The 12,249-nt window shown below is 34.7% G+C and overlaps 1 protein-coding gene across 2 annotated transcripts; it reads left to right on the forward strand.

Annotated features, from left to right (window-relative positions):
• The first annotated feature begins 612 nt into the window (after window positions 1–612).
• Window positions 613–7,698, forward strand: LOC127842245 (uncharacterized). Of its 2 annotated transcripts, none has more exons than XM_052371666.1 (3): window positions 613–804; window positions 1,112–1,373; window positions 7,387–7,698. In XM_052371666.1, exons 2-3 carry the CDS (start codon window positions 1,112–1,114, stop codon window positions 7,416–7,418), a joined length of 294 nt encoding a protein of 97 aa, XP_052227626.1. In that variant the 5' UTR covers window positions 613–804; the 3' UTR covers window positions 7,419–7,698. The 2 variants fall into 2 exon arrangements, with proteins under 2 accessions (XP_052227626.1, XP_052227625.1); XM_052371665.1 differs by lacking the exon at window positions 7,387–7,698 and adding an exon at window positions 3,273–4,062.
• The last annotated feature ends 4,551 nt before the right edge of the window (window positions 7,699–12,249 follow it).

Below are 12,249 nucleotides of genomic sequence, written 5' to 3' on the forward strand. Positions count from 1 at the left end.
AGATTATTATTAATAATGCATAAGTGTTGTTGCTGTTGATGACAATTTGATGAGCATTGGAAATTCATTAATATGTACATCCAAATATTTATTTTTGACGAATTCCACCTTTATTATGATTTATAGCTTATTGTCATACAGGTACTTCCCTATGGCATCGCATAGTGCCTCTATATGATCCAACGGGCGGGCTCAAGTTCGGTTATAGCAATGCCTCAATCAGGATATGGACTTCTAGAGGTATACCCGCCTTTCACGATATTGTTGATTTTAATGCAAACAGTTCATTGTGTTACCATTATAAGTTGCATACACTACCAAAATATGTATTGATGACATTTATTAATATATTCTATAAAATAGTTAACATAATCCCCACCAGTTTACAACATCTATTTGTGAGACATGTTAAAACTTTAATTGTATACCATATACATTTGCAATTGTGTAATGTAAGTTCAGCGTTTCAATTGATATTCAATAGTTTATTAACATTGTAGCAGTATTATTACAAACTGTACATAATTCTATTTTAGCAAGTATACTCTACAAGCGAGAAGATGGATGGGGTTCTCGTGACGTTCGTGGTTACGCGTATAAGGGCGACGTTGACGTTGTTGCTTGGTGTGACGTTGTTACTCCACGAGTCTTTAGTGGTACTGCAAACATAGGCCCACATGTCCTCAACGAGACATTGGAACTCACATTGCCGGGAGAGAGAGTGCTAGTGGAAGATGTTTACGTGCACGCAATGGAAAACATGCTAAGTTTTCCAAAGGATATATTATTGGAGCCTAAATTTATGTATGTACTTGTGCTTATTGCATGTTTTTGCGAAAACTGTTATCACTTGAGCGGCTTGTACCAATGAAAGTGTCGCTTTTAAAGATCTTTTCAGCTTCTTAAGCTAGTGAAATTTCATGTCTTCTTTATTTTCAGATTATAATTGTAAAACACTCGCACATACATTAGGCATTTAATTTTTTTTTTACAAGATTGAACGTATTTTAAACAAAGTATTTCCTCGAGTAATTATGACGTACCAAACGAGTGTTTGCGACTGATATTTGAATAATATGTAATCTTTTCTTCCTTATATTTCGTTTTACAGATGAAAGAACAAGATGGCAATAATGAAGGCTTTATGTTTGAAACGATTGGTAGCGCCATGACCAATACAATGTTCCATGGAACACCGTGCATGTACGGTGGGGTCATCGTCGCATTCGACGGGAGTGCCGTGCGGATTTGGCGCCCTGATGATGTAAATGGAGCAGCTGTGTGTATTCCTGACACCATGGGAGACGGGAGGTACAGCCAGGCGGCTTTCGGTGGGGAGTTGACTGTTGTTGTGTACGTCATCGTAATCGAAGGTGAGAAAAGGGAGATAACATCGCATTAGCTTGCATTATCTTCTTGTGTAGATACAGGGCTGAAAAGTATTGTTACGTCAGCGCCGCAATAAAAATCAGAGGATCACAGGATCAAAGGCGACACGGTCTCGTAATGTGTGTAGAATTTGTCAGGTTTTGTTTTCTTACTAAATTCTTTCCATACCGCTGTTTTAAAAGGGACAGTAGAGAGTAACTGAAATAAGTATGTGCACTAAGTAGTGGGTAACCAGCTGACCTAAGAAACGTGTGCTTTGTTTCGCCTTACTGCTGAAAACGGCGTAGTCAAACAACTAAATAACAACCAAAAGCATAATAGTACGAAGTCTACTCATATACAGTACGATTTGTGCATTTATGTTTCTTCATTTAATATTTTCCCCTTAATCTATAGTGAAGGTCGAGATATTACTAACGTATGATTAATGTATTCCGGTCTTAAGGAAAATATTAGCAAAATGTTTATGCTTATGGATAAAAAGTTTCCTCGACAATAGGTCACAATCTGTAGTTGTCAATGGCTACACCTCCAGTACCATACCCGTCAGTTCCGGTGTACCCCAGGGTTCGGTCCTCGGACCTCTCTTATTCCTCATCTATATAAATGACCTTCCTGAATATGTCCGCGCCTCTAAAGTCAGACTCTTTGCTGATGATACTGCCATCTATCTCTCCCTCACCGTTGCCTCTCACTCTAGCCTACTCCAACAAGACCTACAACAACTTGAACAATGGGAAACAAAGTGGGACATGCAATTTAATCCATCAAAATGTCAAGTCATCCAAATCACAAAACGCAAAACAATCATACCAACACAATATCTCTTACACAACACCATTCTAGAATCTCTGTCCCCTCTGCTAAATATCTCGGCGTGACTATATCTCACGACCTTTCCTTCAACACACACATCGACAACATCACACAAAAAGCAAATCAAACACTAGGCTTTCTCAGACGCAACCTCAAAGTGCATTCCACAGAACTCAAATCCACCGCATACAAGACACTGGTCAGACCTCAGCTGGAGTACAGCTCCTCCGTGTGGTCCCCGCAGCAACCCGCATTGAACAGCTTGAGTCAGTTCAGCGTAGGGCTGCCCGCTGGGCCAAACATGATTTCAGTAGGCTGTCCAGTGTCACAGACATGCTAATTTCATTAAACTGGCGACGCATTGATTTCCGCCGTATTGACCAGCGCCTGGTTATGTTTCACAACATCCTGCATAACCAGGTAGCCATTCCTATACCTGACTACCTCAAACCAATCACTAGACCATCAAGAACCTCCCATACAAAAGCAGTCCAGAACATCCAAACCACAACTGATTACCATAAGTTTTCATTTTTTTCCCAGAACAATCATCCACTGGAATGCTCTACCTCCTGACATTGTAAACCTCCCTGGACCTGAGTTCAGCCTGGCTGTTAGCCGGGTGGAACATACCTCCCCATAGAATACCTGATCTGTTTTTAACCTGTTTTTAATAACTAACACACTCTCATTCTCTCTTTTATATCCTTTTATTTCAGACTTACTAACACTCTTGTCGGTCGACGAGCGACAGATCTATGTCCTCAAAAGGGGTTCGACCTTAATGGAAGATAGATAGCTAGACATACCCAGTCTTTCTGGAACAGTTATACAAGCCCCCATTTTTGTTTCCACATTGAAAACAATCACTCCGAATGTTACCAAAATTTCCTTCATGTAGTTCGAGTGTATTAATACCAAAACGTCACAAACAAATATAAATCGGACGTGCTAGTATTTTTGAAATAATTTTGAGTGCTCTAGTTTTCTCAATATTCTTTATCCTGTATGTTGTTGTACAAACTTTAAATAAATGAAAATTTAAATAAAAACACTACGTTTTTCAGACGAAAAAGTTTATGAACCACCGATATATATGTGCCACCACTTTCAAAGAAACTCTACTAACACCGGGTACAACTCTTCTGCAATTGCGACAACTAATGCAACTTCATTGCCAGCATGTGACTCCGCCTGTCGAACGCACTACGCATGCGAGCTGTACACATTCAACATGGCTCTCGGATGCAGAATGTACAACGAAACTGACTTCAGTCTAGTGTATGCAGAACCCAATACAGAGCTTGAGATACTTTATCTGAGGCACTATTGCTAACGCATATATTTTGAAACTACTTTTTTTTCACAGATTCAACATATTTTTTAGCAAAACATACGGGTTTATGGAGTTGCCGTGCACTATGCTTCATCGCGACCGAAACAACATATCAATATAGTGCAAAAGAGCGCAAGTAGTACAATTCTGTTTTAATGAATAATACTTTTTAAAATACAGTAGTTTGTGATCTAGTGGTTTAACTGGCTGCGTAAAGTGTAACGGTGCTTGCAGTTATACAAAATATAGTACTATTCATGCATTGACAATACCAACAGACACGTTAATGAAATATCAAGCACAAATATTCCGTCAATATGATTACAATGTTCTACAATTCAATTTTTAAGCTAATACAGCTCTCTATCGTTTTAAAATAAGTGAATTCGTTAGCGTTTGAGTAGATACTAAGCTTGCAGTTATTAAACGTAAAATAGTGATTTTAAATTGCGAAAACAATCTCGCAAATGACAAACTAGTGTACATGCTGCTACCATACATAATAAAAGCTATGTAGTTTAGTGTTGTTTAATACATTGTTAAGAGATTATAGGAAGTACCTATGTGTCATACATCACTGTCTTTATATTGAAAATATACCTATTTATTTATTTATTACTATGCCTTTTATTCCTTTGGATATGCAGATACCATTTGCTTATTACAGTTTAAACATACTTAAAATATGTAAATATACTGCAACATATAGATTTCTACTTTTGTTCTTTGTAAATACTTTTTAATGTTTTTCTAACACAAAATAAAATGCCACTGTCATATATTTAAAGTATTATTTTTAGTTTGTAAACTTTAAATGTATTTTGACATGAAGCAGTCTTTTTTCCTTGTAGTTATTTATTATTTTATCGCTCTCAAATACATACTATGGTTTGTGATTTTGTTTATAAACAAACGTAATATTTACACCCTTAAGATATAATAATAAGTTTAATGTATAGAGGAAAAGATATGCCTTTGTAGAATATTTCAATACAAAATTAAATATGGTGTAAGACATTAAGCAAAAGCTCTAAATTCTGTGCATTATGTGTAAGTCATTCTTTCTCCTATGGTAAAGGTAGAGATTTTTTCGACCTTCTATGCTCATTGCTTTGTCGTTGTAGGTCTTCAATTAAATAGATAACTTATGTCTTAAGATGTTTGTTTCATATGTATTTCTTTGTATGTCACAGTCTATTAATATATGATTATATTGTGTTGCAGTCATGTAATAAAACGTATTGGAAAAAAAAGTTACTTTAACTAGAACAAAACTAGATTGGGTAATTTTTCAACAATCACATAAGATAATATCATAAAATTTGGTTAACATGTTCAATATGTTGTCAGAATAATTGTTTTGTGCATGTGTTAAGTCATTAAAATATTTATATCAGGCGACAATTGATCAGCAAAAGTTTAACAACAGCTCAAAATGATCTGAAACCAAACAAAACGACCGAATATCCTTTTTCTTTTGTTCATTACATGTTTGATGACGTAATGTGATCGCTTGAATGTTATGCAAATAGCAAATTCGCCATGGTCTTTACGCGTATTTTGAAGTGAAACTCTAATGCAAGTTCTACTTTATAAAATAGTATCATGATTGTTAAATAATTCTCAGACTGAAACAAATGATTGATAATTTGTGTATTTTTCCGTCAACCATCGTCGATCTCCCCAACTATTTCGTCTACTTTTATCTTTTCGACAATCTGGACTCAGCATTGAACGCACAGTCCTTATGTAATTTACGTTGAGCATTCGGTTGTTATCGCAAATATGTTGTTGGCAACAACTCGTAACTTCTTTACGTAAACGCGATGGATATTCTTATATAAAACATATTTGTGTAAACAGACGAAATTAACAACACAATCTATGCTACTTAGGTGAAACATATCCTATGAGATGTTTTATTTTCCCGAATGCATATCGGACTCGCTGGTTTTTATCATCTACGTAACACAACTGAGATAATAGGAACAAAGACATAGATGTAGTATTTTGATATACGCTGTATCCAAAATGATTTAAGGTACCTAGATTTATCACTTCAAGAAGATATGTACAAATGAAATGTTATTATTAAGCCATAGTATGTACAAAATTATAATAAATAAATAAAACAATCATTTATACACGGACGTATTGAGGACAGTACTAAAAAAACTTATATAAAAAGATAAGATATGCACGTGCCATCCCGTTTTTAAACATACATAAACATATGCAAAGGTTACATATAACCAATTCTGAACAAAAGATAAACATACTAAAGAATGTACGTATGCATTATAATTAAAAATGGAATATTTAACATATTAAGATGTAACTTAGTAGCATTTATGAACAATATAAACTAGTTCGTTGTTACATATGGATAATAAAACAAAATCCGAAGTCCTTTGCACAAAATATTTTGAATTAAGACTTTATTCATATATACATACATTTGCACTAATTATGCGTAATAGCAAAGACATTTATAAGATATCTTGGTTGTACACATAAAGAAAGTACAATGCAAATGCGTGTGTATCCTTTAATGATATTGATTACTACAACTAGGCGACTATATCTTACATGGAACAGACACTCTTAACTTAGCCCATGTCCACTAGGAATACAAGTTTATCTTACAAGAAACAGACACTCTTAACTTAGCCCATGTCCACTAGGAATACAAGTTTATCTTACAAGGAACAGACACTCTTAACTTAGCCCATGTCCACTAGGAATACAAGTTTATCTTACAAGGAACAGACACTCTTAACTTAGCCCATGTCCACTAGGAATACAAGTTTATCTTACAAGAAACAGACACTCTTAACTTTGCCCATGTCCACTAGGAATACAAGTTTATCTTACAAGAAACAGACACTCTTAACTTAGCCCATGTCCACTAGGAATACAAGTTTATCTTACAAGGAACAGACACTCTTAACTTAGCCCATGTCCACTAGGAATACAAGTTTATCTTACAAGAAACAGACACTCTTAACTTAGCCCATGTCCACTAGGAATACAAGTTTATCTTACAAGGAACAGACACTCTTAACTTAGCCCATGTCCACTAGGAATACAAGTTTATCTTACAAGGAACAGACACTCTTAACTTAGCCCATGTCCACTAGGAATACAAGTTTATCTTACAAGAAACAGACACTCTTAACTGAGCCCATGTCCAATAGAAATACAAGAAGTAGGTAGGACAAAAAACGCCATTATGAAAACATACTTGGTAATACATAGTTCACTAATTATAACTGCTGACTAAAATGGAGAAAAAATCTGAATACTATAGCGAATGCTTTTATAAAAACAATTACTTGTACATTTTTTTTAACAGGTATTCATGATTGTATTGTTTGAAAGCGCAATAAAAACATATGCATCATATCTTTAATAAATCAACGTGCACAATTTGTTATCAAGATTTTCAATGCATTCTGTAAATTGTCGTCGTATACTGAGTACCCTTCTAGGTGCAACTAAGCTTCTCTAAGTCTCCAAATTTCACCGAGGCAAAGATTCAGAACCAAGTATGTAATTAGTCGTATACTCGAACCATTCACGTGAGGTGAACAATTAATCCCTGTGTGTATTATCAATAGTAGCGCTTTCCCGATCAGCATTACGCGCTGTTTGTATGTTGTTGTTTTTTAATAATCGTGTTACCTATGACTACACAATAAAAATCAATAATTCCATAATACCTCTTTATTAGCAACGAAGCCATACTTTAAGGTTCCTATTATCTCTCAAACAATATGACACAGCTTATGCATTGTTCGCGAGCCATTAATTTCATCTTCTTCAATCGCTCTTTTGTCTTGCAGCTCTCTATTCCTTTGTACCCAGAGTCGTCTGATGCACGATATGCGTTCAACACATCTCGATACTGCGATTCAAACCATTACAACTGCGTTTAAACAAGAGAGCCTTGATAAAGTTATAAGTAAAAAGGCAAACCAAAATGAATAAATGATTATTAATTTGAATAAAATTAAATTGAAACATGTTTACCTTGACTTAAACAACGATTAATAATACAACATTTCTATTTTACAGCGTTTGTACGGAACACAGCTAAACAACTTTGAAATATCTCGCTTTACACATCAACTTATAATGCGCCACATTAAAGTGGGGCAATGCATATGGACTTTTTTTACCTTCTCTTGTGATTTTGCACCATTTTAGATGATTGTCAATAAATCAATGCAAAATCTGCATTATATGTTATTTTATTTGTACATAAAGCTTATATATACAACTTAAAATATATAGCCCTTGTTTACATTACTCATATATTAAATAGTATGTTAATATTATTGAATAACTACAGCCTTAACATCCGGTATGATTCTGTCATGGCCTGTTTTTCATAGCGAGGTAATCGACTTTTGAAGCATCCTTAATATGTGAGATGGTATATGTTCGTCATGCTATCGGAAAGAAACGACTGTTACACCCAATATTAATCCTGTAACGTATTCCGATATATACTTTGTTTGTTTATGCCATTATTTTAAGTGGTTTATATTTTGAAATAAAACGAGCATTTTTAAGATACACATAAATAAGGGCAGCTTACTTTTACGTGAACCTCAGTGGCTAAATTATGAGTAGTTTGTATGATAAGTTACACCTTAGATATGGTTTAAGTGCAATATCTTTGTTATTAAACTGCTTATGTGGCATTTTCTTCGTTCTTTCATCGTATGTATTGCATGTATTAAACATTTGGCATCAATGATAAATTTTGTGCTGAACTAAAGGCAAACTAAAATGAGCTTTAAATGTATTGTTTCATGACGTGCTAAACCTTTTAATAGCATATATTTTCAAAAAGCACTATATACATCATTTACCAAAAAGGTTTATTAACAGTTTTGGTTGCACACAAATAAATCAACAAAGCCACGATATAAACGTGTGTTCCTTTTATTTTTTATGCACATTCTATGTGACACCCTTCTATATTTTATCAGTAAGAGTATGAATAACTGAAGACAAAACAAAATAAAACACGCATTTGTAATACCGTCGTTTTTGTATACCTTAGAACGATTATAATGCAACGGGAAATACAATGTATTTGCTTGTTGCAACAATTAAATATTATTATATTTCACGTTTTCAAAGTGTATGTATATTCATATGCAAATACACAAGCTAGCTTAATTACTGTTTTACATAAATCAGATGGTTTTAATCAGCAAAATCCACGGAAAATATCCGATTACCTAGCTCAAAAGTGTATAAGGACCGCAAACAGCCAAATAAATGAAGGAAGTTTGTGTACGAAACTATATGCACCTTAAATTATACGACAGATCTGAATTATGTATGTGAACGGATAAATTTAACAAATCATTATAACAATGGGAATTATAATTATAATTCAGAATTAAATGGATGAAATATAAGATAAGTATCTTAGGGAGGTGGGCTATCTTTTGTTTACTATTTCATGTACTCATCTCGGTATAGCGCATCGCCAATACATCTTCGGACATATTCTTTATAATAACTTTTCGAATCAATTTAGAGCAAAACGCCAACACTTTTAATTACTTCTGAGTAAACTACATTCTGACATCATGGTTGTTAGTAAAATCTGGCTGCAAGAGAGTATACATTAGAAGTAAGTTGTTCACACAGGTTACCGAGCACAAATTCCCATGGCGACCTTATCTTCAACGATACCAAGGTCGACATCTAAGGATAGAATCTGTGCAACATCACACGCACTTCACTATCTTCGTCAATTCAATATCAATAAGAAAGATCGCATAACCACTGTTTTTTCATATCTCTAGATACTAGCATGAAAATCAGCAATAACCTGGATAATTCACTATCGTTTCAATTTCCTCTCCTCGTTGCCCGTAAGGACCTTGTTTTAGACACCATACTGCTCGATTTCTATAAGGCGCCACCCGACCAACATCTGCTCCAGAAACTATAGCATAACAGTGTCCACTGGAACACGCTTTACGGAGTTTCCTGGCCAACCGCTGTCAACAGCTCTCAATGGACAGCCACATACGTCAGGTTTTACGTGGTCAAGGGGCTGCAATCGACCCCCTTCTCGTTTTGACATGCAATGACAAGCCAGGAATAGTCATCGCGACCTTTAATCACCTGCGGAATCATCCCATCTAGAATTGTCATCCCCCAAGAAAATCTGCAGAGACTCGAGACGTGGGAAGCAGACTTGCCGATGGAGGATGACCAATCGATATTTTAGTTCATACGATTTACCAGAAAACGATTTGAACCGATGACAAATTATCAAATGCATGGTCATCCACTTGAAATCAGCGCAAGAAGCAGAACAGTTTGTTCTATCCAAGAGGAGCTTCTCAGGTGTTCCCGCTTGGAATCTGTCACCAAGAAAACAATCAAAAGGCATGCATATATACGACAGATCAGCTCTTGCTTTTCACCAGCGATTTAAAAGGGGGCTTAAAGTCACCAGTTAGACAAATGATGAAAGACGCATTCCAAGTTTGGGTTCCACATGCCAGCCACCATCAACCTCAGAGATACCGAAAAAGGCAGCTCTCTTAAAAACAATATTAAGATATTCGCCCTGTTACACACTTAAACGCACAGTCAAATAATGTTTGTGTACTAAATAAACTCGAAAAAATTTATATTTTCCAAGATGTTTCAATTCTATCGTAGTTAATGGATATTGATAGGAATGTAATTTAAGTCACAATTAAATGATAAGTGCAAACATACGTGTTAATGTCAACGCATTCATCATGTTTTTCTACTAACCTTATTGCAACTGACCAATCACAATATTACTTTTGTTTTATACAAAGAACCGAATATCCCGGATAACGCTAAATTAAATGCAATATTTGTATTCCTAACAAGTTATATGAATGTTTTATTATGAATAAACCATCAGGGAGCTTTTACATTGGTATTGAAATATTTCATTTAGACGATGATTATTTGGAAAATAGGTATAATCTGGACCTCCTAACTCATATTGTCAACCAGAAGAGAATATTTTTCCGCATAAAAAGGAATCTCACTTTTAACATTAAATGTTGTTCGGTATGAACAGTGTATTAGAATTCTTTTGTTTTTTTGTTGTTGTTAAAACATCAATGAATAGAATGGGATGCCAAAAGAAGATAATTGTGAAGCTTAAACAGCATCAACAAACAGTTATCAATACTCTTTAGTGTATTATTTCATTTTGTTTACAAGGAGGCGTGCAGTGTTTTTTATGCAGTGTTTTTTATGTATGCCGTGAAATGAGGACCGTCGATTACCTTTTTCATATGTAACTAGACAAACAGGTGATTTCGCAATGTTCATAATGGGCATAACGTATTTTTAGTAAATCTACACAGACTCAAACAATATAACAATGCTCATTTGGCTTCTGATATTACAAAAACGCAATCGCAAACAACAGTAAATATGCCTCCTAAAAGTCGGTTCATTTAAAGAAAAGTCATTTAAAAATAAATAATCATTTAAGCATCAAAGCCATGTGCTCTACAATCACACTTAAAGTTAAATACAAGCCATTCTATTGTAATCGAAACCTTGTTTTATTTCCATTTCAAATATTGCAAATCGATTCAGTTAATTCACCTTATGTTCATATCAAACAATTCACAATTATTCCATTTCGTCTAACTTAATTTGTTCCATACCATATGTGTAAGTGTTTATTTGATTTGCGAGGTATTTAATGGTTGTGACCCGATTGGTTAACGTCGAATGAAGCCTAACATGCAGGCATTTTTTCTATCACCAACGTTCAGTAGATTGAAATTTAGTTGCAATTAAAACGCAGGCTATAATGCATAGATTGAATGGACGTAACAATAAAGCATGTTATTTGAATTTTATCGTCACGCAATTTATATCATACGCAACTCGACTTCTAAAAGCTGCCCGTGTGAGGTCATACTAGAACATTGCGGTATGACTCGTCAATAGTGTATAAAACATGTTAAGCGAATTAAAATATTTAACAAAGAATCCCTTATAAAATTAAAATTTTCGACCACAGAGTGACGCAAATAGTAAAAGATAAATTATCCGCGTAACATCAATCTTTCATACACATTTGGTTTTGAAGTAAACTCGAGTTTTGTTTGTTCGGCAATAATTACATTATTCTGACTAAATGCCCCTTACATATTAAACATATATTCTATTCAACTCTATTAGCTCCGCAAATATAGCTAATTGCCCTTGTTCCCGATAGTTTCAGTACAATCACGCTCGTTCAACATCAAGCATGACAATAATAGCTCTGTTGAAAAGAACAACATCAACATCAAGCATGACAATAATAGCTCTGTTGAAAAGAACAACATCAACATCAAGCATGACAATAATAGCTCTGTTGAAAAGAACAACATCAACATCAAGCATGACAATAATAGCTCTGTTGAAAAGAAACGTGACATGCAAGACATTAATACCATTGTTGAAAAGAAACGTGTGTTAAAAGAACACATATGTTGTTAAAAATCTGAATGTTGACAATTCATCACTCTGATGCCTTGTATTTGTAGTTGAGTATTATATAAGCCAACGTTCACGTGATTTCACATAAATACGGACAATGGTTCTAAGGCACGTTATAACTTATACATTTAGGCTAAAATGCTTGCGGATAATGGTTCTAACGCACGTTATAACGTGTGCAT

This window comes from Dreissena polymorpha, chromosome 8 (assembly GCF_020536995.1).
Source record: "Dreissena polymorpha isolate Duluth1 chromosome 8, UMN_Dpol_1.0, whole genome shotgun sequence".
NCBI lineage: Eukaryota > Metazoa > Mollusca > Bivalvia > Myida > Dreissenidae > Dreissena > Dreissena polymorpha.